This window comes from Nannospalax galili, unplaced genomic scaffold (genome assembly GCF_000622305.1).
Source record: "Nannospalax galili isolate Female #2095 unplaced genomic scaffold, S.galili_v1.0 scaffold298, whole genome shotgun sequence".
NCBI classification, from domain to species: Eukaryota; Metazoa; Chordata; class Mammalia; order Rodentia; family Spalacidae; genus Nannospalax; species Nannospalax galili.
In genome coordinates this window covers 927,670-950,871 of record NW_008344488.1, presented here as the reverse complement: position 1 = coordinate 950,871, position 23,202 = coordinate 927,670, and the positions used below count along the sequence as shown (strand labels likewise).

The following is a 23,202-nucleotide window of genomic DNA, read 5'->3' as shown; positions in this document are numbered from 1 at the left end:
AAAGTAATGAAATTTAGAAATATAATTAAAGAAGGGAGCAGTCCTAATCCATATAAAATGAGTAAGCTGTGATCACACAAACCACTTGGCTTATTAAGTTGCCTGTATCTGGTAGTGAATACTTACAGGAAGGCGAGTAGAGTCAGGAAAAGAGGGTCAGAGAATCTAAGAAAAAAGATATACTTCTAGGAAATCTACAAACTGACAGGAAGCAAGAGTTTCTCTCCTGTGTTTTAGGCCAACTCTGGGTCCACCAAACTGCACAAAACAGAAACAGCAGACAACTCCCTCCTCAGCCAGTAAGCCTGACCTGGCTAAACCTGTTGAAGGTCTTCATTTCTTTAGAAATGAGTGGAGTGAGGGTGAGGAGATGACCCTGTTGGTAAAGTGCTTGCCTGGCTTTGAGTCCTAAAACCCACGTTGAAAAAAGCCACCTATGGTGGTGTTCACTTGTAATTCCAACTTTGGAGGGGTGGAGACTAGGGTTTGCCAGCCAGTCAGCCTAGCGAACAAGGTAAGTTTCAGACCCGTTAGAGACCCTGTCTCAATTTAAAAAAGGGTAGAGGATGCAGGAAACCTATAGAACATGTTTGACCTGAGAACGAGATTTTTGAGCTATGACATAAACACTTTTAACTATATCCACATTGCAATTTCTTTAGTAAATTAATCCGTTTTTTTTCTTCTTTTCATTATTTTTCTTCCTCAGAAATGAGCACATCCCCGAATGTTAGATTCCCATGAGCATGGTGACTTGCTGCTGACACTGAAAAGACAGACCCAGAGTGGTGGCCTCTGAGAACCAGCTCCTTCGCCTTCCTCCTGACCTTCACCTTTGTCTTCACCACGATGGAGACGCTTTCCCAGGATTCCCTGCTGGAATGTCAGATCTGTTTTAATTATTACAGCCCCCGGCGAAGGCCCAAGTTGCTGGATTGCAAGCACACCTGCTGCTCCGTGTGCCTCCAGCAGATGAGGACGAGCCAGAAGGACGTGAGGTGCCCCTGGTGCCGAGGCATCACCAAGCTGCCCCCGGGCTTCTCTGTGTCTCAGCTACCTGATGACCCCGAGGTCCTGGCGGTCATCGCCATCCCGCACACTTCCGAGCACACCCCAGTCTTCATCAAACTTCCAAGCAATGGGTGCTATATGCTGCCCCTGCCCATCTCCAAGGAGCGCACTCTGCTGCCGGGAGACATGGGCTGCCGCCTGCTGCCAGGGAGTCAGCAGAAGTCCGTCACGGTGGTGACCATCCCTGCGGAACAGCAGCCCCTGCAGGGCGGGGCTCCCCAGGAGGCCGTGGAGGAGGAGCCAGACAGGCGGGGCGTGGTGAAGAGTTCCACGTGGTCTGGCGTGTGCACTGTCATCCTGGTAGCCTGTGTCTTGGTCTTCCTCTTGGGCATCGTGCTGCACAACATGTCCTGCATCTCTAAGCGCTTCACTGTGATATCCTGTGGCTGAAGCCAGGTGCAGGGATGCTTCTTGAGGGTGCCAACTTAGGGGGTGAGCAGGTGTTGGTGATGGGATCCCGGTGAGGAAATATGGGGGGGGTGACACTGACCATTTGGTGCAAGAACTGGCCTCTGGTTTGCCACTTGATTCACCCGAAGACAAGGACGGAAGGTGAGGTCCCAAGATACCTGGAGAATTGTTCCAAGAGTTGATGGCGACAGCTGTGAAGACGTTTGCATGCTTTCTCATAATCGTGTATTCAATGGGCTGTAATTTATGATTTTTCCAAAATCATGTCCCTGAGATAGACCTATTCTACCCAGATGTGAAACTGAAAACATGGGTGAAGTGTGATCTCTAAATTCCATAGGTGGTAGGTTAAAACAAAATTGCTGTGTATGCCAGTAGAATTAACCTCAAATCCATGTAAAAAAATCAGTGAAGACATGCTGTGTCGGCTTCCTTGCATTTAAAAACCAACAGTCTTCACTTACTCGGTAAGGCTTTTTATACATTCTGAATGGCACCCAAATCAAAATAACTGAAACAGACCCTTTTTTTTTTTGGAGAAAATATTTGAACAAGTGTCTCCAGCGTGTTGTGTTTTGTCATGTTCCTTCCTTTCTCTTCACTTGTGATTAGAACTTGCTACATGTTTATTAAGCTGAAAGCCAACAGGGGCAAGATAAACCAAGAAATAACGAGAAAGCCTAATCCCACAGGAAGCCCGAATGCCAATTTCTCTCAAGCCATCTCACAAAATAAGATTTAAAATGTAAATATTGTGAATTTGTATGTGTGTTTTGTGTGTGTAATTTGATTATCTCAGGTTTGTGAGTCTTTCCAGAAGAACCCTGGGAGTAAGACTTTGTGGGCATGAACAAGTTGTCAAATGTCTAAAACACTGGTCCCCTTGTGGGCACCTGGATCTTTCCCTTGTGTCTCCCACACATCACCTCCCACACTTGCTTGCTCCTCTGCTGTGTGTTTTAAGTCCTGTATTGGCATGGCACAAATGGAGAGTGCCAGAAGAGCTTGTGCCACCCCCCTCAACCCAGTTTGGACATTTTGTATGAAAGTCATGCGTGTTAGTAGCCAATGGCACACCCAGACGAGCATTTTAATAGGCAGTCTTTGATGGTTATTTTTAGAGAGATGTTGTTTTCTAAGAGTCAACCCTTTTAGAATTTCAATTTTCTCTTGTTGGTATAGCAAGAAAATGTTTTGTATTTCAGAATATGTTCCTATTTAGAAAAGCAGCAAGGTAAACGAACAACTCACATTCCTGATGTAAGTGGACCAGTTTCTCACAAATGCTCAACTATTTTAAGATGTGAATGTATGAAAAGAGATCTGCTCATTTGAAATGGTCAGTTCCTATCCCTGGGTGCATGTGCTTTCAGCCTTAGCTGTGAGCTATATAGTCCTCAGCTAGACTCTTTGTGGAATAAAGGAAGCAACTGAAACTTGTCAAGGAATCCACTCAAATGTGTGCTTTGCAGTTCTGTTGAACCCCTGGAAATGGAAGGCAAAGATGAGCAGGGATGGGTTCTATAAAGCAAGGCTAGGAAACAGCCCTGTGAGATTGAGGCAGTTTATTTGTATGCTAACTGTTATCTTCAAACAGCACAACATACATGTACTAAAGTGATGGAATTACTGTGAAATAAAACAAAAAAGTATTTCTAGAATACAAAGATAACATGTAATTGGCATAAAAATACAATATAAAATTGAGATCTGGTTTTTCAAATCTTTCAAATTTGTCAGAACTTTAGAAAAATGTATTTGAGGACTTAAATTAGAATTAGGTTAAAATACCATTTTATTGTGTATGCTATTGGGCATTATACAACAAATAATCTGGGATTAATTTGGTAATAATAATTTAGATATCATATTAACTAAATACTATCCTCTATTATATAACATAATATACTGTTGGGTTACTGTCAATTTCTCAAACTCCAAAGCAGCTGTAATCCATGTCTGACCCAATTTCTATTTCTGATAAATAGAAAAATGCAAACACACATACAGAGAGAGAGAGAGAGAGAGAGAGAGAGAGAAATGTTGCATTAACAATGCTATGTTTCAAATGGACTTTACCCTTGCAAATTTTAAGCCAGACTGTATGTAAATTAGGTCTGTGAGTGATATGGGCACACCTTTTTGTACCATAGGAAATGACTGATCCTGTAGTATCGTAAGTAATAAGAGTCCTACTTGCTTTGTAGGCCATATATATAGACACTGATGTACGTGATGATTCGATGTCCTGTGTTTCTTTGTACAAAGCTGTAGAGTAAAATTGTCCACGAAACTTTTACTTTAAAAAGACTTATGCTAGAACTGCAATTAAGCAGTGCAAATTTAATCTGCACTCTGGTAGATTCTTGACCTTACAACTTAATGAAAATAACCCAAATCAGAATTTTTGTTTGTGTATTTGATGTAAAAAACATTATTTAAAGCTGTTGAAATGGATTCTGTCCATGGTTTGCATGTTGCTTGTTAGGAAGTGCATTCTATGAGAGAGAGAGAGAGAGAGAGAGAGAGAGAGAGAGAGAGAGAGAGAGAAAAGGAGAGAGAGATCAGCCTGCTAATTTCGATAGGCTTAATGATGTTTTAAGGTCATTCAGTATCCCATTGCTCTGGCTTCTTCTGGAATTTACTCACAACACTAACGACCCATCTACCCCATGTGACACAAGTAGTCAGAGCTTACAGCTGCATGTCAGTGAAAAGTAAAAGTGATAAGCACAGAAATTACAGCTGAAAGCAGCTTTAGTGGGTTCATTTTGTAGATGCGCTCATGGGGTAGGGATTGAGAGGAACATGCAGGTTTGTCATTCTGTAACCAGAGGACAGCAAGACCTGTGCACTGCTGTGCCCTGTTATTCCTCCCTAGACCTGTCACCTTCCCTGTCAGGCTGTGATTCTTTTCAGGGTCCATGGATGCCCTATGCTATGCCAGCTATTGCTCTAAGGATTATTTTGGAGATATTTTCCTATTATGGTGGCTTTGACTCTGACAGATGAAAAAAGGGTTGATTTAGGGATGACATAGATATTGAAAAAAAAACTTTCAAACCATGTGATTTGAATTTTTAAAAGTGTAAAACACTGGCCAGGACCTAGACCCTACCCCCAATATGTCAAGGACAGTGAGAGTTGTGTAAATAGTAACCTCTATGAAGCATGAGTTTCCTTCTTTATTAATGATTTTGACTAAGCAAGAGAATGCTTACTGTGTTAAGTAGAGCCGAGTACACCACCCAGAATATTATCTTTGAACAGTTTTTGTTAATGACCTGGGGCATAAGTTGTGATGAAAAAAGGCAAATTGGTTCTGAGTTCCAGTCATACTTCCTGGTCAGGAAGATCCAAGGTATTTTCTTTAGAAATATAATTAAATGTAATCCTCTGCATGACTTTACAGAGTAGGTCCATGGGTGTTTTCAGTCATGTGTTGGTATAGCTCTTGGAATTTTCTAGATCAGTACTGTTTGATGGAACTTTCTGGGTTGATGGAAATTGTTCTATAATCTGTTCTGTCCAGTAGAGTAGCCACTGGTCACATTGACTGTTAGGCAGTTAAGTGGGGAAGACTAAAGAAGTGGCTTTTGAATTTTATTTAATTTTAAGTGATATAAAGTTAGTCTTATGACTTGTGGCTACGACATTGGTTAATAGCATCAAGAGGTTCGTTGGTTAATGGCATCAAGAGGTTAGAGTTTGTGGGCTAGTAACAGTTTTCAAAAAGAAATTCCTTTCTAGGCTTAAGAAAATCTTCTCAGCTCCAGCAAGATGATAAAAATTTATTGATTGCCCTTTGGGGTTATTTCTTAGATACTTTGGACCAAGGAATGAGCAGTAAAGTTTAAAGAGTGCTTTATTAAGACCCCTTTCTGGGCCCATTAGTTGCATGTGAATCTATTGTCCAAAACTTGTCATTAGACAGTAGCTGTAAAATGTTTGACTTGCAAGCTGTGCATGACCTGTGCTGTGAAATTGTGTTTAGGATCTTGTGCCCACCCCCAAAAGTCAATGTTACAAAAAAAAAATAAGAGCCCGATGAAATCCCCGTTCACTTTTGATTGCTTATCCCGACTTCATCACTGCATTGGTAAGGCAGGTGTGAGATCCAAGAGCAAGCACATCTTGCCATGTTCAGGATGTTTCAGTTTGTCCTTGAAGTTGGCTGGTTTGTCATTGCGTTTGGTGTAGGCAAAAGTGGGCATCATTTTTCAGGTGCCAGGTTGAAATGTAGGTACTATTTTTAGAGTGAGATTCGACATTGTTTTAGTTTCTTTCTTTTATTAAATTTTTCTTTCCATTAAAAAAAATTTCAAAACTTTACACAAAGGCACTTTTTACATTTTTTTTTTACAGTTAAAAAATACATAGTCCAGTGGAATTTAGAGACTGGAAAGTTATTGAAGCTCTTCTATAGAATTGCTTTTTAAGTGAGAGGATGAAAGCAGAAAATTCATTTTGAGAGACATTTTCTTAAAAGATCACATTGTTACTGATAGTCTGGCATTTATTCCCATTTAGATTTTCATTTAAAGAGCTCCCATTCCTTTGAGAATCTGTGCTATGCCAAAATTCCTTAGTCTCTTCATTGCTTCCTCAATGTAATGTGAACCAAGTGTATTTGCTTTAATATGGCAGAATTGGGTTGAGTCATTCAAGTCTAGAACTACTCAATGAGTAAGACTGTCCTTTGGAGTTTGTCTTTAAATTTTTATCTTTCCTTGTTTGCCAAAAATTTTTTTAAAGACTTCAGAAAGTTAGGAGGCCAAAAGTTGTTGGTATGATAAGTGACAGCCAAAAGATGGTAGTTCCTCTCTTTCCTCAGAAAGATGCTATGGTCTTAGGCAGCATTTTATTTTCATACCAGAAGTACTGGCCACCTTGCATCCTTGACCTAAATGGAGAAGCTGTTTCTTGACAGTCCTTTCATTCTCAGTAAAACATCACCCAAAAGGTGGTTTTTACCCAAACAACACTCCAGAGAAGAATGGGAGAGCCAAGGTAATGAAGTCATGGTGTCTGTTCCAAAAGCTATGAAGCTGAGTTGTTGGATTTTGTTTAACTTGAGACACTTGAAAAATAAGTAGAAATTGATTTTTCTGACACAATTGACTTACTACACACACACACACACACATACACACACACACACACACACACACACACAATTTAGCTGTAATTGGAGTTAAGAATAAAGTAGAAAATGTTATGAGTCCCGTTTTCTTATTTGTGGACCACAAAATGTTGCTATGAGCTGCACATATTATGTCAAACCAGGTACCTTGGGGAGTGTCTACTCAAACAAGATCTTAAGACATCTCCAGTGTGTGGAGTTGGGCTCTACTGTATACGTGTTATTGAAAAGCTGTTGATCACTGAGGAAACTAGCAAGTGGGGTGTTGAATTTTTGACTTCTAAATAGCTTATTTTTTGTCCCTTCTCAAGGTGTCAACATTGTATACCACTATTCCTAAACTCCTCCACTGTGGCCCATTTCTCTATATAAATTTCCTTGCTTGCTTGGCCAATGATCTTTTTATTTTTCCCTATTTACTTCCTGGGATATCTCCCTCTGTATCTCTCACAACGTGTTGGTGCTTTCAAACACTCATCTCTTTACCTGGATTTTATTCTAATTTAAGGTTTTTAATACTATTCATATTATATTTTTAGGGACAATCAGTAATTAGAGCAAAGTACTGAGGAGCCTCTTGAGATCCCCAACAGCATGGATTTTTGTTTGTTTTTACAGTGGTGTTCTCGTCTATCTCTCCCTGTTTTCCCAGATCACTGCTCCAAATTCATTACTAGATCGAGGGCTAGTAGGCCTGATGAATGAGTTACTGAGTTATTCTAACACAAGTTTTCCAAAGGATTGGTCAGTTTTTAATTTGACGTTTGCATTTTGAGAATCCAGAAGTAGGTGGTTCAGTATGTTGGTGGCTTGGGAGTGAAGAGTGGAAGCAAAGGAAATGACTGTGACAAATGTGTCCTTCAAGGAAACAAGTTGATACATGTTATCTATGTTCGAATAGTGAGAGAAGGCCAGTAGCTGTTGTCTTATACTATGCTGGCTAGATTGACTCAGATACAACCTACTAAGGACCCCTTATTTGGGAGTGGTAGAGACAGATCCCTGGGCTCTGAACAAATAGGCAGATATGCCCAGTGAAGAGAAAATACTTAACAAGGGATGAGAAAAGTGTAATGGGATATGGCTACCAAAGAATACTGGACACTGTACATCAGCCATGGTAGAAACCAACTGAAGACAGCAGCACATGACAACTGCAGTGACTTCATCACGCACGCCTGGCCTGCCATTCCAGCATGGACCACCAGCTTCAGTTCAGGAGGCCTAAGCTCAAGACACACAGGGAATGTGCTTCACTGATGAAGGGGTCCCAAGGAGTGCCCGTCCTTCCCGTCATCCTCTGTGATACTCTTGATTTATCAAGGCTCTAGACAATTCTGGAGCTGCTCTAGAGTTGGCCACAGTACAAGCGAGCACTGGCATCCTATTTGCTGTGGAAAACCCCTAATCTGTGGGTGTGTCTTCACTTGAGACTCTTACTACTGTTGGAAAAATGAGTTAAGACTATTCTGGTTTGTATCCTGGCTGCTGCCATTTATTCTACTTATATATTTTGTCACTTGTTTGTATTGTCCCCACCTGACTGTACAGATGTGGAGGCTACTTTCAGCTTGGGGCATTTGGTCACAAATTCCTAACAAATGCCATGTAACCACTGCCAGGGTTCCCTTGTCCTAAAGCTCCACAGGTGGACTTCCTGCCTCTTGGTAACATACTCCAGTCAAATGGCAAGATTGATGCTATTCCGAGGTTGTTAACTCTAATCCCTGACATGTTTCATTTATAATTATGTGGATTATTTATTTGGGAAGTTTTTCTTTTAAAGGGCCAAATTGCCCTGTAGATAAATGAGCTGCTGGGCTGTAGTAGAAATTGTTGTCCAACTGTTGCCAAATTCTGACTTTGTTAAAGGGGATATCAAGCTGCTGTTTATTAATCTGAATGTCTTAAAAAGCACTCTTGCTTGCTCTCTGTTTAGATAGTGTCATAGCCAATCCTGAGTTTTTCCAATGAACCCAATTTTAATATATGGTATTTTTGTATGCCAAACTGGTGTCTTGTCCTTTGTATATGTGGTAATGTTAATTTTATGACTACTGTTAAAACACATTTGCTATGATTAAAATTCAAAATGATTTCAAGTAGACTCACGCATTGGGTTTTTTTCTTCCCTACCCTACAAAGAAAATTGACTAGGATTTTCATCGTCGGTTACTTGAAGAATTTTAATAGACTTGGGTTTTAAAGCAGTAAAGAGCTCCTGAGCCAAGGATTTTAAGTAGAGGTGACTTTCAGGTGACTCTTGAAAAACCAAAGAATGAATTTGTAATAAGGCAACTCAAGGTTGTTTTTGCAACTTAGGTTCTCATGGCTCCTCGTGGCTCGATTTTTATCTTCCACTGTTTAGAGGTACCTCAGGCCCCAGGTAGACCGTCACGCTGGACACTGTATACAGCACCTTCACGCGGCCCTTGACTTTGCCTCTTGGCTCTGGAAAGGTGTCTTCAAACAAATGCTTTCATTGATGATAAAGAGAATTTGCAGAGCTCTTTTTGATGGCAAGCCTCCAGGCTTTCGATCGCTGGATCACATTAAGGAAATTCAATTCAGCTTAATACACAACCTCATCCTAATTAGGGCATTATCAATGATCTGATCTGAACAGGTGCCAGTATAAGCATGCTTTGTGTCTGGCAACTTTTAAAACCATCCCCATCATTTAATGTTATGATGGTAATTCAATACCCATTTTTTGTTTCAAAAATCAAATTTTATATTAGAGAGTTTAGATTTTTCAAAGGTGTGAAATTTATTGTGCATATTTTACTAATTCTTAGTGTGACTTTCCCTGGTCTCACGGTGTCGGAGTAGAGATTGGGATTGGGTGGCAATTCCTTTGCTGGAATCACCTGTTGAGACTTGAACTTGGCCATCAACCAGAGAACTCAACAGGAAGAGGGCAGAAGGTCATATAGAGATGGTAAATAAATGCCTTGACTCCCCCTGGGCTTGACTTCTCACATCCATGCTGGGTTTAGATGATATCTTTGCCTGTAGAATGATGAGAACAGGGTGAAGTAGGAGGGTTCATGGGGAGCCCTGGAGGTGCTTTCCTGGGTACCTTAACATCAACAGTCTCTTCAAGTGATGGTATAGGCTGGCTTAGCTTTTGAGTGTCTGATTGTTGCATGGCTAGGAATCTGTTTCTATTTATTCCCAACAGAGATGGTAACCATAGGACAAAGAAACATTTCCACACAAGTCTAAGTTGGTGAATCAAAGAGTTTAACTGAGATTACTTGTGGGAGCATGGGAAATCACACCACAGAGGGAGAGTCTCCTTTTCAACAATCAGTAACCCTTTATTCTCAAAAAGGAGAGAGGCCCTGTGAGTCTTCCCCCTGAACAAGGGAATGTTAACTGGCCCAATCTTGTGAGACTCTTGTGCCGGTAATCCCAGCTGCTTTGACTTCAAAGTTACAAAGGCCATATCATGCTTGGAAGATAGTTCAACAGCAGTGATCCTCCTCTGGAAACTGTCAACTCCAAGATCCTTTCCATCCTGACCTGTTCCTGAAAAAGAGGAATGCATGTAAGGACTCAAAGTCTGGAAGAGTATCACCAGGTCTGACATTCACCCGTGCTGCCCTCACTCTCAGTGTAACACACACACACACACACACACACACACACACACACACACACTGCTTGAGCAAAATTTCCTAAAACAAAATCCTATCTCTAACTCATCATTTTTTTCATAATACCTTTTTTTCTAATGCTAATTTCTGGAGGAGAAATCCCTCTTCAAAGCATGCAGTGCAGTGCTAGGCTGCATACATAACAGGTGAGTGAAAAGCAATCATTTCTGGAATTAAGGCTGAGCCTCTGCTTTTCTTTTTATAGGTTTGAAAACTTGCACAATTCTACTTGACCCAGAAAATGGTGCATCTGTAACTGCATTCAACCTCTCTCCCCAACAGACCATTCCTCTCTCTCCTTTCATGCCATTGTACAAGATTGCTTTTTATCTTTAGTTGAAAGAAAAGTGAATGTATAGATGCATGTGCATGCACATGTGTGTTCATGTGTGTGGTATATGTGCGTGTGTGTGCACATGCATGTGTACATGTACAAGTATATATACACATGAGCACTTCATAGACTCCTATGACAAAAGACAAATCAGTGAGACAAGCATGGCACATCTACACATACAACGGGTGTGTGGCTGGTAGAGTATGGTAGAGTATGTGACTGATATGTGCAAGGCCCTGGGTTCCTTCTTCAGTATTGCTATAAACAGAATAAAGACTCAAGAGGAAATTGTGTTTTTATGACAAGCCATGAGGATGAATTGATTGGGGGATAGATGAGTGTGAACTGATGGTGATAAACTGGAGGAAACTCAGAAAGCTCTGTCCAGATTCCTCTTGGAATCCTTGTATGTGGACATTTTTTTCCATCAGGCATGAGAAGGCCACCTATCACATGACAATCTTCAGGATAGAAAGGAGAGAGGTCAGACTTCCTTTCTTAGGCTTTCTGGTCTACTTTAGGCTTGAAGGGCAACGGGAATCCTGATCTACAGGTGACTTCAGGATGGGGTGGGAGAATGTCAGAGAGACCGCCTTGACTTTCTTTACCTTAAAAACAATCAGTAAGCCAGAGAGCTACATTCTGATATTTTGTGTTCAAAGCTCATTGTTCACAAAGACCTTACAGTCATGTAAGCTAGAAATAAAGGCATTCATTAAAATAAATGATACTGTCCCCAAGGGCATCTGCCTGCATTTTTCATGAAAGAAGTCACATTTGTCTGTTTTGGTAGGAGATAGAGTCGTGAATGAATTCCGGAGTTCAGAAGGAAGAGCCAGGGTGAGTGAGGACCATTTTCAGAAACATGCTCAAGAAGGGAAAATACAAGAGAAAGGAGACATGGGTTCTGCTTTTCTTGTTAGGCTACGTGCCTCTCATACATTGTCTCAGGCTAATTATGCTGTGATTAGTGACATTGCATATACCTGCTCTATGCCCATCAATATCTATTACTTTGGTTTCAATGTTTGTGGTTGCCCTGAATTCCTGTGTTCAAATCCTTTGGGGGAGGTTGAGTAAATCATGAGAACAGAGCCTTGATTCATGAGATTACTGCCCCTACAAAAGAGACTAATTTTTTTTTTTTTTTTCCAGAGAGGATTAACCAAGGGGAGAAGACCTGCTCTGAATGTGGGCAGCACCATCCCATGATCTGGGGCCAGGGTGGAATAAAAGGGGAAAGAGGAAAAAGCCAGAGGTGCAGGCATTTTCTTGGCTTCCCCTGCCATGAGTTATTTGGCCAAACCACACCCTCCTGCATGATGGACTACAACCTCAGATGAGAGGAAGAGGGAGAATGATGGGCAGGGGGTGGGGGGAGGAGAAGGGGGGAAGGGAGAGAGAGAAAGAGAGAGGGAGAGGAATGGGGGAAGAGAGAGAGAGAGGAGAGAGAGCGTGTGAGAGAGATCTAGTACAAGTTGCTTCATCTGCTATGTGGAAGAATCTAGACAAGACCATCTATGAGACCAGAAATGCACACTCACAGACATCAAACCTTCTAGAACTTAATTTTGGATTTCTCAGCTTGCAGAACTGAGAGAAATACATTTTGTTTATAAGCCACTAAGTTTATGGTATTTTGTTATAGCGGCCCAAGCAGACTAAGTTGTCTATAAAGGAACATTTTACGAAAGCACAGCTATGGGTCTATTTCACAGCTAGTTATTTTTTCCTAAGACATAAACTACATGTGAAACTGGCTCACAGTGGACATTTTGCCTCACTGTGTTCAAATGACATGAAGTTATTTTCTTTTATGCCATGTGCAGAAGAAAAGAGCGTGTGGCCTCTTTTGTTCTAGTACTTGTATGATTCATTTCTGAATAAAACGGGAGTTCAATATTGCTGGACAAGCTATAGAAAACTATACTGGCTAGAATTGCACTTTCCAAGCTATGTTTCAAGATAATATGTATTATGTAAGAAAAGGTTTGTGGTTAAGCAACTGGGAAAATGCTGGGTAAAACAGATTTAAAATTATTTTTTAAATTTTTTAAAAAGATGTGTGTGTGTGTATGTATATGTGTGCACGTGCCTATATACACACATGTGCAGATACCTGCCCATGGAGGCCAGAAGTGGGGTTGGATCCTATGTAACTGGAGTTACAGGCAATTGTTAGCTGCCTGATGTGGATGCTGGGAATCAAGCCCAGGTCCTCTGGAAGAGCAGCAGGTGCTTTTAATCACTGAGCATCTCTCTGGCCCAAATTTTTATTTTTAATTGTAGAACTTTTCAGAGCCCTTAATGTATGTATGTTTGGTCAGGGTTTTCTAGAGAAATAGTGTGTATGTGTGTGTGTGTGGGAGAGAGAGAGAGAGAGAGAGAGAGAGAGAGAGAGAGAGAGAGAGAGAGAGAGGGGGGAGAGAGAGAGAGAGAGAGAGAGAGAGAGAGAGAGAGAGGAGGGAGAGAGACAGAGACAGAAACAGATTTTAAGGAACTGGCTTATGAAATTGTGGAAGGTAGCAAGTTCAAAATCTCCAGGTAGGTCAGTAGACTGGAAACCCAAGGAAAAGACGGTGTCGCAGCTTGAGTTCAAAGACAGTCTGCTAGCAGAATTCCCTTTTCCTGTGGAGAGGTCAGTCTTTCTGTTTAAGGTGAATTAGACGAGAGCCGTCCACACCATCCTGAGTACCTGCTTCACTCAGTCACCTGATTTAAATGTGAATCCCATCAAAATATTTCTTCACAGTGACATTGTAGACCAGTATTTGACCACACATTTGGATATCATGCCCTAGACAGATTGACATAGGAAAGTAATCATAAGCTTCTGGGGATGTAGCTAAGTGCCAGAAAGCTAACCTAGTATCCACAAGGCTCTGAGTTTGATACCCAGCATCATAAAATTATTATTCTTAATAATAATAATCAAGATAGTCATCACAATATGCTGATGTACCTGGGGAGTCTCCAAAAGGGGAATGCAATGCTTCACTTCTTCCCAGTTTAAAAAAAATTGTTTAGGATTGATTTATATCTATATTGCTGTGTGTCTGTTTGTCTGTGTTCTGCCCTTAGAGCCTAGAATATGGTCTAGAAGCCAGGCGTAGTGGCACATGCCTTTAATCCCAGCACTCAGGAGGCAGAGGCAGGAAGATCTCTGTGGCTAGCCTAGTCTACATAGTGAGTTCCAGGGAGATCCTGTTTCAGACAAAAATAAAAAAACAGAAGAGGATACAGGATGCCCTGGAGCTGGAGTTATAGGCTGTTGTGAGCCACCCAATGGGATGGGATACTGAGAACCCAACTTGGGTCTTCTGGAAGAGCAAGAAGTGCTTGTAACAAACGAACCATCTCTCTAGGCCCTTTGTCCCAGTTTATTTCAGTGAAGACTCTATCATTGCAGAACATGTGTTAATGACTGGTGGTGCATAGTTGCAGAAACAGTGAGTTTGTTATTACTTGTTTTTGTATGGGGGTAAGTGAACAGGCAGATGCAAGTGTGTGGGTACAGGACATGTGGCAGTTAGAGAACAACTGTGGGTGTCTGTTTTCAGGTGCCTCCTACCTTTTGTTGTTGATCTCGAACTTTGTCATGTAGGTCAGACTAGCTGGCCTGTGACCTCCAAAGATCTAGCAGCGTCTACCTCCCATATTGCCATGTCTGGGATTATAGGCTTGTGCCATGATTCCCAGCTTTTTACACAAGTTCTGGGGAATCCAAACTCATTCTTGTGATGGAGCCATCTCCTCAGCCCCAGAATAGTGACCTTGAATAAGGATTCACAATTTTTCCTTACCCTCTACATTTCTGCACTGAAGTGATCTTTAAAGCCTTGCCCCAAATAAAACAAAAAAGTATACTCTAAATATTTACTTTCAGTCATGCGTGGTGGCACACACCTTTAGTCCCAGCACTCAGAGGCAGGAGCAGGTGGATCTCTCTGTGCAATCAAGGCCAGCCTGGCCTACAAAGTGAGTTCCAGGCCAGCTGGGACTACTGGGAGACCCTGTCTCAAAAAGATTTCTAAAAATTACTTTTATGCAATAAAATAAAAACATTAACTTGTGTTTGCTTTTTAAACTTTTAAAACAACATCATGTAAACATGAAATAAACCAATAATTGCATTAGATTTGCCTTGATGGCATATTATAAGTAATTTGCATATTTAAGTCCTGTACCACACATACTACTGATGAAATGTTCTTCCCTGAGCATATTATGGGGAGAAATATGTATACATCTGCTTCAGCAATAGGGGTGTGATGACTCAGATTTGAGCACATTGCATACATAACATAGTCTAGTTTTGGAAAATTATAGCCTAAGAAGTCATAAATATTCATTACTATAGATTGTGGGGTTAAAAACAACCCATAACAAACTAAGATGATACTAATAAGCAAACCCAACCATAATTTACTCTTAAGAAGCAAGAAGATCAGCAATTAAAAAACATGATTGGTTCAAAGCAGTCCTGATAATAAACCTTTCCCCATATTGTAGGAATTTCAACTATTAGCATAGTCACTTGCGCAGTAGAAGTCTTGCAGTATTAGTAAAACAGCGAATGAGGGAAATCCAATTTGGGATCATCTTTAACCTCTATAAACCATGAAAATTAGTGGTTTTAGCTTAAAAATGCAAAAGTTAGCAAAGAATAGAAGCAGTTATTCATAAATTGATATCTTCCAGGCATTGGAGACAAAGTTCTGGATTTGGTGAGCAACCCTTAGGAAGACCTTTTAGCACAGGGCCATTCTTCAGGAACTACTAGAAGATTAGGCAAATACATAAACAGACTTATGAACATGGACAAGATGCATAAATCAGGTTTACAGTTTTCTTTGTAATAGAAGCAGAACAGTATTTTCAGCAGAAATGTAAGTTTCGTGGAATTAAGTCACTACTTGTAATACTTACTTTAAAATATACTCAATAAGGCAGGCATGGCAAACCACACTTGGCAATCCCAGAACTCAGGAGGCAGAGGCAGGAAGACCGTGAGTTCAAGGCCAGATGTGGCATCAAAACAAACAGCCAGACATAGATGTGCACACCTGTAATCCCAGCACATAGGAAACACAGGCAGGAGGATTGCTGCAAGTTCAAGGCTAGCCTGATGTACACAGTGAGTTCCAGGCAGGACAGCCAGGGCTACATGGTGAAACCCTGCCTAGCAACAAACTCAAATATGCTCAATATATATGCAATATAAGGGCTATCTATGCTTCCATACATTTCTATCAGTTTTTATGCACTTTAAGCACATGACCTTCCACCATGTACTGGTTAAACTCCTTTTTATTTTTCCACCCGCCCCCAACATTCCATTTAAGACAAATGATAATGCCCTCTTAGGTTCATGTCAGTCAAGAAATGGCCCTCAATTTACTCCATGCTATTCTGCCTCATTCCTTACCCTTGGGAAATTAAAATCTACTCCAAAGTAAAATTCTTATACTTCCTGAAGATTCATCCAATTCCTGTGACCTTTCATAGAGAAGAAATGTGATGGTTTTGGTTTCTTTGGAGATGGCTATTGTATTACTTGTCTTGTGACTGTCCAATCCCAAGTGGTGAGTCCTAAACACATGTATATCCCAGCATCACTAAATGGACCCATCAAGATGTTAATATATATGCACATATGTATGTATATGTGACAACAGTATTAAAGAAAAAGTGAGGAAATCGAGATGGAGTGGGGAGGATATGGGGGGAGTTGGAGTAGGGGGAGAAAAAAGTAGAAACGATGTAAATACAGTAGTCACGTATGAAATTTTCAAAACAATGCTATTAAAGGAATTAAATTTAAAAAGGAATATTCCATAGTTTAAAAAATGCCTGAATTATTTTGGCTTACAGTTTGAGAGATTTCAGTTCACAGCCTTTAGCTCTGTTAACTCTGGGTGTGCTGCTGGACAGAACGCAGCTGCAGTAGGAATGTAGGGAAGATTGCTCACCTAATGGCAGACAGAAAATGAGGAAGGGATTGGGATGAGACATAACCTTCAAAAGCACACTCCCACTCACCTCCTCTCCCAACAAGGCCCTGCCTCCTAAAGTCTCCAGAACCCCTCAAAAGAGTATTACCATGTAGGGTCCAAGCTTTCAACACACGACCCTGTGGGGAACATTTCATAATGTAATCATAGCAGCTAGACCTAAGTTCAATCCCCAGGACCTGCAAGGTGGGAAGAGAGAACTGACTGGTACAAGTTGTCCTGTGACAGGTCCACATGTGTGCTATGGCACCCCCGCCCCATACAAAACAAATAGATAAATATCATACACATTTTTAAAAATTTTGGTTTTATTGCATTTTTGTGTATTTCATACAGAACATCTCAAACAATCTTAAACATCTTTATACCCCCATCCCCACTGGCACCCTCCCATAGCCCCCCCCCCCACTGGAGCCCATATACTCTGTCATCCCTGTTAAGGCCCACTGTGTTGTCAGTGTCCCCAGCCTTTCCCCAATGCAAGTCCATCCACTGAGGTCTGGTCAGCTGATCTAGAGTCTACAAGCTCCTGGGAACCTGCTTATATGATTCTATGACAATGGTGTCAGCATACACAAACAAGTCTCATACACATTTTTAAATAAGAAAATGGAAAGAAAGGTGGTATTTGACAGCATGCATAAGTCCCACGTAAGCTCAAACCAGACAAAATCTCAGCATAGACGTGAGGAAGGGGGTCAAAAACCCCAACTCTACCTGAGGAAATATTTGCAACTAATTGCTCCTGGGAGGTGGAGAGTCAGTCTCTTTCAAAGGTGTGACTCTTGATGTGTTTACCAGGCTCCAGTCAACAGACCCACACTGAAGGACATTTGGGAACAGAAATTATAGAGCATATTAGATTGGGCAGGGGCAGCAAGGGGAGGTGTGGAGGGGAAGGAACCCAAATGTGATGAAAACGTATGAAAATCACAAAAATATGATTGAAAAAATAGGACAGACTGAGTTCATAAACTCTGAGGAGAAGTAAATTTAGTTAACATGGGGTTAGATGTGGAAGACTTTTCAAGAGCTTGAATCAGGTACTACTGCTGCGGGGAGGGAGGCTGTGGTTCATGTCTGGGATATATCTAGCTACACTGTCCCCATTGTGTGGTGGTCGTTGAATCCCCCAGCATCTGCATCCACATTCAGTCAGCCGTTGCTGAATGAATGCGTCTCTGAGTTGTCTTGTCACTGAGATAATTCAGGCACTTTGGGCTTTGGAAGAGCTGACAGTTTTGGAATGCACAAGGTGGTTAGGACTCTCTTCTTGCAAATCTCATCATTTTCTGCACTTAGATTCTTGCTTTGCTGTGGGGAATAGCTCACTTTCTCCTTCCTGCCCATCAAACCCATTTTAATGAGCTGTTCCTGTTCAGCTGTCTTCCTGCAATAAAGTCGTATCCCCTTTCTCAAAATATTCATGTTCAAGGCTGAGTGGTTGGGCAATTATGCTTGTTAAAAAGAATTAATGTCAAAATCCACCGACCCCCTCTACCTCTTGCTTTGACCACCTACAGATGTTGAGTATTTCCCTATAGGCCATTAATCTGAATACATTGTCTATTCTGTTGTGCTTGGTTTCTGTATGTGTGGTATGTGCTTAGGAGGATGGGATCAAGGTCTAGACCAGGGTGATTGGGCACCTGGGGTGGAAACTTATAGTGGTCCTCACTCCCTGAGCACCCCTGTTTCCTACTCCTAGCTCTGCAAGGGGCACAGGAGGATATGAGTGAGTGTGACCATAAATGTTGGTCTTCACTGTGACTGGATCAAAAGGAAGATTATTGTTTTCTGCAACAACTGCCAACACAATCTTCCACATGTAGTAGATGCTCAACAAATATCCCATATGCCAAAATGCACATTAATCTAAATTATGTGGTGAAATTTGAATTTCCTGGGACATTTGGAAAAAGAAAACATCCTTTAGGTGAACTTGAACATATAAACATTTACAGGTGCAGAGGTCAAATGCATATTTTAAATATAATTCACATTAATTGTAAAACACATTTTGAAGCTTGGGTTATTTTTCCTTATTCTTTTGTTTGTTTGTTGTTTTTAAGAAAGGGTCTCTGTTTAACCCCAGCTGGACTGGAACTTGCTGTGTGGACCACGCTGGCCTCAATCTCACATAGATCTGCCTACTTCTGTCTCCTGAGTGCTGGGATTGAAGGTGTGCACCACCATAGCGCTCTTCTTTGTATTTTAAAGTACACAGTTCTATCAGATGATTTCTATAAAATTCACCATTTCCTCATATTACAATGGTACCTGATTTATACTGCCATTGATGGTGTTGTAAGGATTATAGAGTTAATGCAAATAAAGGAGTTGGGGCTGGAAAGTGAGGCTCAGTGCAGATTGTGAGTTTAGAATGTATGAGACCCTAGGTTCAACCCTTAGCACCAAAATAAATAAAGATTTAGGTCAGTGATGGGTAGGTAGCTGGGTTGGTAGAGTGCTTGCCAAGCATGTGTGTGACCCTTGGTATGATTCCCAACACAGCAAAAAATGAAAGAAAAAGTAAATAATAAGTAAATAAATAGATGGACATAGGCGTGCTGTGATATTTAAGATTGCTGCATTCCCCTGGTGCATGAATGAGTGTGTAATGTATGTGTGTGCACATTTCTAGCCCACGTGTCTCTAACTCAAGTAAAATGTTGTTGTTTAAAGTATATGAACCTTGGATTGGGATGTAGCTCAGTTGATAGAGTGCTTGTGTAGCATGCACAAAGAGCTGGTTTGATTTTCAGTACTGCATAAAGTGGGGATGTGGTACCCCATAATCCCATCATTCAGTGGGCGAGAGCAGGAGAATCAGAAGTTCATCACTATCTCAGCTACACAGAGCAGTCAAGGCCAGCCTGGAATACATGAGACCCTGTCTTAAAAAAAGTATATAAACATGGCAGCAGGAGAAAAAGATACTGATGTGAATTAGGGTTGCTTCTTTTCTGAGGGAGCGTTTTCCTTTCTTTTGTTGTGGTACATATGTCAACCAAGCGTCTTACCATTAAGCTATGACTCCAGCCTCTGAAGAGTAATACTTTAAGGGAAACAGCCTCACTGCAGTCTTTGGCATATACATATACACTATCAAGCAATAAATTGCTACAGGTTCCACCTGAAGAGACCCAGATTCAAATTCAGAAGAGGGTTCTAGAGACAAACTGAATCGAGGCTCTGGAAAAAGGCAGAGAGAAGACAAAGCCTCAAAAATAACAGAGCCACTTCTCTGTGCAGACATGGCTCTCTTTCTTGAATTTTTCATGCCCTTTGAGTGTGTTTTCACCCCTCCTCTTGCTTTTCCTCAAGTAAAAAGGCCTTTTCTCATTTCATTACCATCTCCACTTTACTCTTCAAGACTGAGTGACTTTAGAAAGATCTAATTCAACTGGATTTATTTGCAATGTTCAGGAACTAATTTATTTATTCCATTTATTTTACTACATACCCATTACCCAGGGATTTTGGGCACATATAAATGATCTGTGTGGGATTGGCAGAAAGGCACTGGTGACAGATTAGGTAGTAGGCAAAGTCTGAAAACTTTAGTCAAAAGGACTCTTCCTTTCTAGAAATGCCTTGCTAAGCAGGTTGGTCTTGTAGTTTTGTGGCATTTTGGGTTCATCCTGTTCATCTTTTTATTGAAATATTCAAGAAGAGAACTAGAGTGGAGCAATGGTGGCAGGGGCTCTGCAGGGCAGGGTGAAGGGAGGTGTGGGTGACTGGCTCAGGGTTTGGCAAAGGCCTCACTTTTTCCTTCCATCAAGGATGGGCATGGTGGCACATTCCTGTGATCCCAGCACATGGGAGGTGGAGGCGGGCGGATCATGAATTCAAGGTCCTCCCTGACTATGGAGTGAGTTCTTGGCAAGCCTGGGCTATGTGAGACATTTGTCTTTGAGCTCTGTGGCTGATAGAGTGTCTCCTTGAAAGGCCTCTAGCAGTTACAAAGTAGTTCTAGCTGGCCTTATGAAGGGAAAAGAGAAGCTACTGAGTCCCTGCTAGGGGGACTTCAAGAGGAAGATAACCAACAGGAGCCAGAGTCAAGGGTCTTCCAAGGAGTCCCATTCAGGAGAAAAGCATGACCATCCGAAGACACCAAAGAACCAGAATCAGTCTTGTTTAAATCTCTGTGTTAATGAAATTGTCAGGGGTCACAGTCCGCATCCTGGGAGTCCTAGTAAGCCAGACTCAGCTACCGATCCTCAATAAGCCAACTAAGGAGATAGATAAATAATAGTGAAAAGTAGAGAAAGAAGATTTGTTCATTGCAGCCATATTAGAATGAGGAACAAAGAGATCCAATGACCTATCAACTTCATCTTCTGGGTGCTGGCATGAAGAGGTTTAAAGAGAGGGTCAGAGGTTTGAAAACCTAAGCAGTCCTGGTCAAGGTGTGATCCCACCCATCATTGACCCATCATGGTCTCAATTCCAGGGTCTCCTGCAAGGGGGTCTGACAATTAGAACTGTGTAAAACTGCTTCCTGAGAGAAAAGTTCCTCTTCTGGTTGGCACCAGAATGCCAGCCTTTACCTTCTCCCAACATGAGATTCCTGGAGAAATTCCAATTTCATGGAGACCATTGTTTCAACATTTTGATAGCCAAAGGGAGGACCACAAATACCTTTCTTTAGAATATCTTTGCTTCTGACAGGATGGTTACTCTTGAACCAGATATTTTAGCAGTCTCTCTTGTAGTAGTTTGGGAAAGAAATTGCTAGCCCAGGCTTCTTTAAGGTTGTTCCTCTACTATGTGAAACCAGGCACTATTCTTTGTCCTTCCAAAGTTCAACGGAATAAAGAGACTGATTTTTAAAAGCCTGCATCAAAACAACATAGCTTTGAGTGGGCCTCTTAGCCCTAAGTGCTCTCCAAATGGAAAATATTATTACAGCAGGACTAATCTGTTTTTACAACAGAAAATGCAGACCCAGTCATGTAAGTGCATTGGTGACATCAGTCAGATTCAACTGTGAATGGAAAATGGGTTTTTGGACAAGTTGGTCTGGGAACAACAAATAAATGATATACTTAGCATGAGAAGGAAGATGTGACCTTGGCTGTTCGAAAGGCCCTCATGTTTGGAATGCAGGAGAACTGAGGTACCAAACCAAATTAGAATACATCAGTGGACAGAAGGGCAGCATGCCCCTTGGCTCCCACAGCAGGCATGGAAGCCCGCAAGCCAATTAGGCCTAAATAGGTCATCAAATGCTTTTTGGTTTTCTTAGTGATGGAGACAGATGATCATGGAGAGACCAGCCTTTTCAAGCACACAGGGCAAGCACTCTATCAACAGAGCCACATTCCCAGCCCTCTTCAAAAATTTTCACTACAATGACTGGTGGCTGGCTGTGGAGTCAGGTTGCTTTTCCTGGGGTTGCAGCAACAGGGAGACTGTTTTGAGCTGCTGATGCTGCAGGGCCAGGGTGGGAGGTGCACCCAGACTGAGTAAGAAGACTAGGGTTTAATGCAACCTGCTGTGTAGACTTGGTGAAAGCAGGTTCTCAGCTCTACCTCACTCTCTTCAGCATGTAGAACCAGATGAGAAAACTCACCTTGTTTGCAAGAAGCAAACAAAGCAATGCAGCTTGTAAAATGCATCGGAAAATTTAAGAGTAGCCAGGAGTAGTGATGCAGGCCTGAAAACCCAGTATTTGGGAAGCTGAGTCTGATGCCAGTCTGGGCTTTTATAGTAAGATCCTTTCCCCCCAAAAAATTATTAATTAATTAAAAGTATAATATATTAATAAAATGTTTCAGCTAACAGGGAGGGAATGTTCATTAACTGCCTGGTAAGTGAATGATTATGGAGAGTAATACAAGAATCATCCCGTTTCTTTCTTCTGTGTCCTATAGCCATCACCCTGGTTTAGATGCTCAGCAGAAAGTTCTAGTTGCCTCCTTGCTAGTTTCCCTGCTCCCAGCTCAATATCTACTTTCCCATTTTCATTAAACCTAGCACATTCTTCTAAAATCCACAGATTTCTGAGCATTGTGCTATCCCATAAAGCCATCTCTGGCTCCCACTCGTCAATAACAGGGTTCTTCAAGAAACACCCCCTCTGCAGTCTTTTCTTCTTCATTTTCTTTTTTCAGTGTCAATAATGGAACCTAGGTCCTCCTATGTATTAGGCAAGTGACCCACCATACTTCAGACATTTCCAGTCTTTTCTCTTTTTAAGATTGGATTTCATATAGCTCAGGCTGGCCTTGACCTCACTGTGCAGCCAAGATGACCTTGAACTTCTGATCTTCCTGCTTTCACCTCCCAAGTGCTGAGAGTACAAGCATGCACTACCATGCCCAATTTATGCAGTGCTGGGGATCGAACCTAGGGTTTCCTACATGCTAAGTACTTTACCAGCTGGATTATTTCCCAAGTCCAGTCTGTTTGTAAACGTCAGTTATATCAAAAGATTTGAACTGTTCCTTGGCACATTGGTCCATATGCTATGGTTCCTCTTGCCTGTCTACTCTGGCTGAAAAACTTCTACTCAATTTTCAATGCCCAATGCAGCTATTGCATCCACCAAAAACTTCT

General features: G+C 41.4%; 1 protein-coding gene and 1 long non-coding RNA gene across 2 annotated transcripts in view; one reads left to right on the top strand and one right to left on the bottom strand.

Annotated features, from left to right (window-relative positions):
• The window catches only part of Rnf152 (ring finger protein 152), a 92,251-nt gene extending 83,519 nt beyond the window's left edge, over positions 1-8,732 (top strand). The window contains exon 2 of the mRNA XM_008840644.2: positions 710-8,732. Coding sequence (XP_008838866.1) covers positions 850-1,461 — 612 coding nt within the window. The 5' untranslated portion in view covers positions 710-849 and the 3' untranslated portion in view covers positions 1,462-8,732. The remainder of the gene's footprint in view (positions 1-709) is intronic.
• Positions 8,733-9,850: 1,118 nt separating this feature from the next.
• Positions 9,851-23,202, bottom strand: part of LOC115071642 — a 116,222-nt gene continuing 102,870 nt past the window's right edge. Inside the window, exon 2 of the long non-coding RNA XR_003850746.1 lies at positions 9,851-10,159. This is a non-coding gene — a long non-coding RNA (uncharacterized LOC115071642). The remainder of the gene's footprint in view (positions 10,160-23,202) is intronic.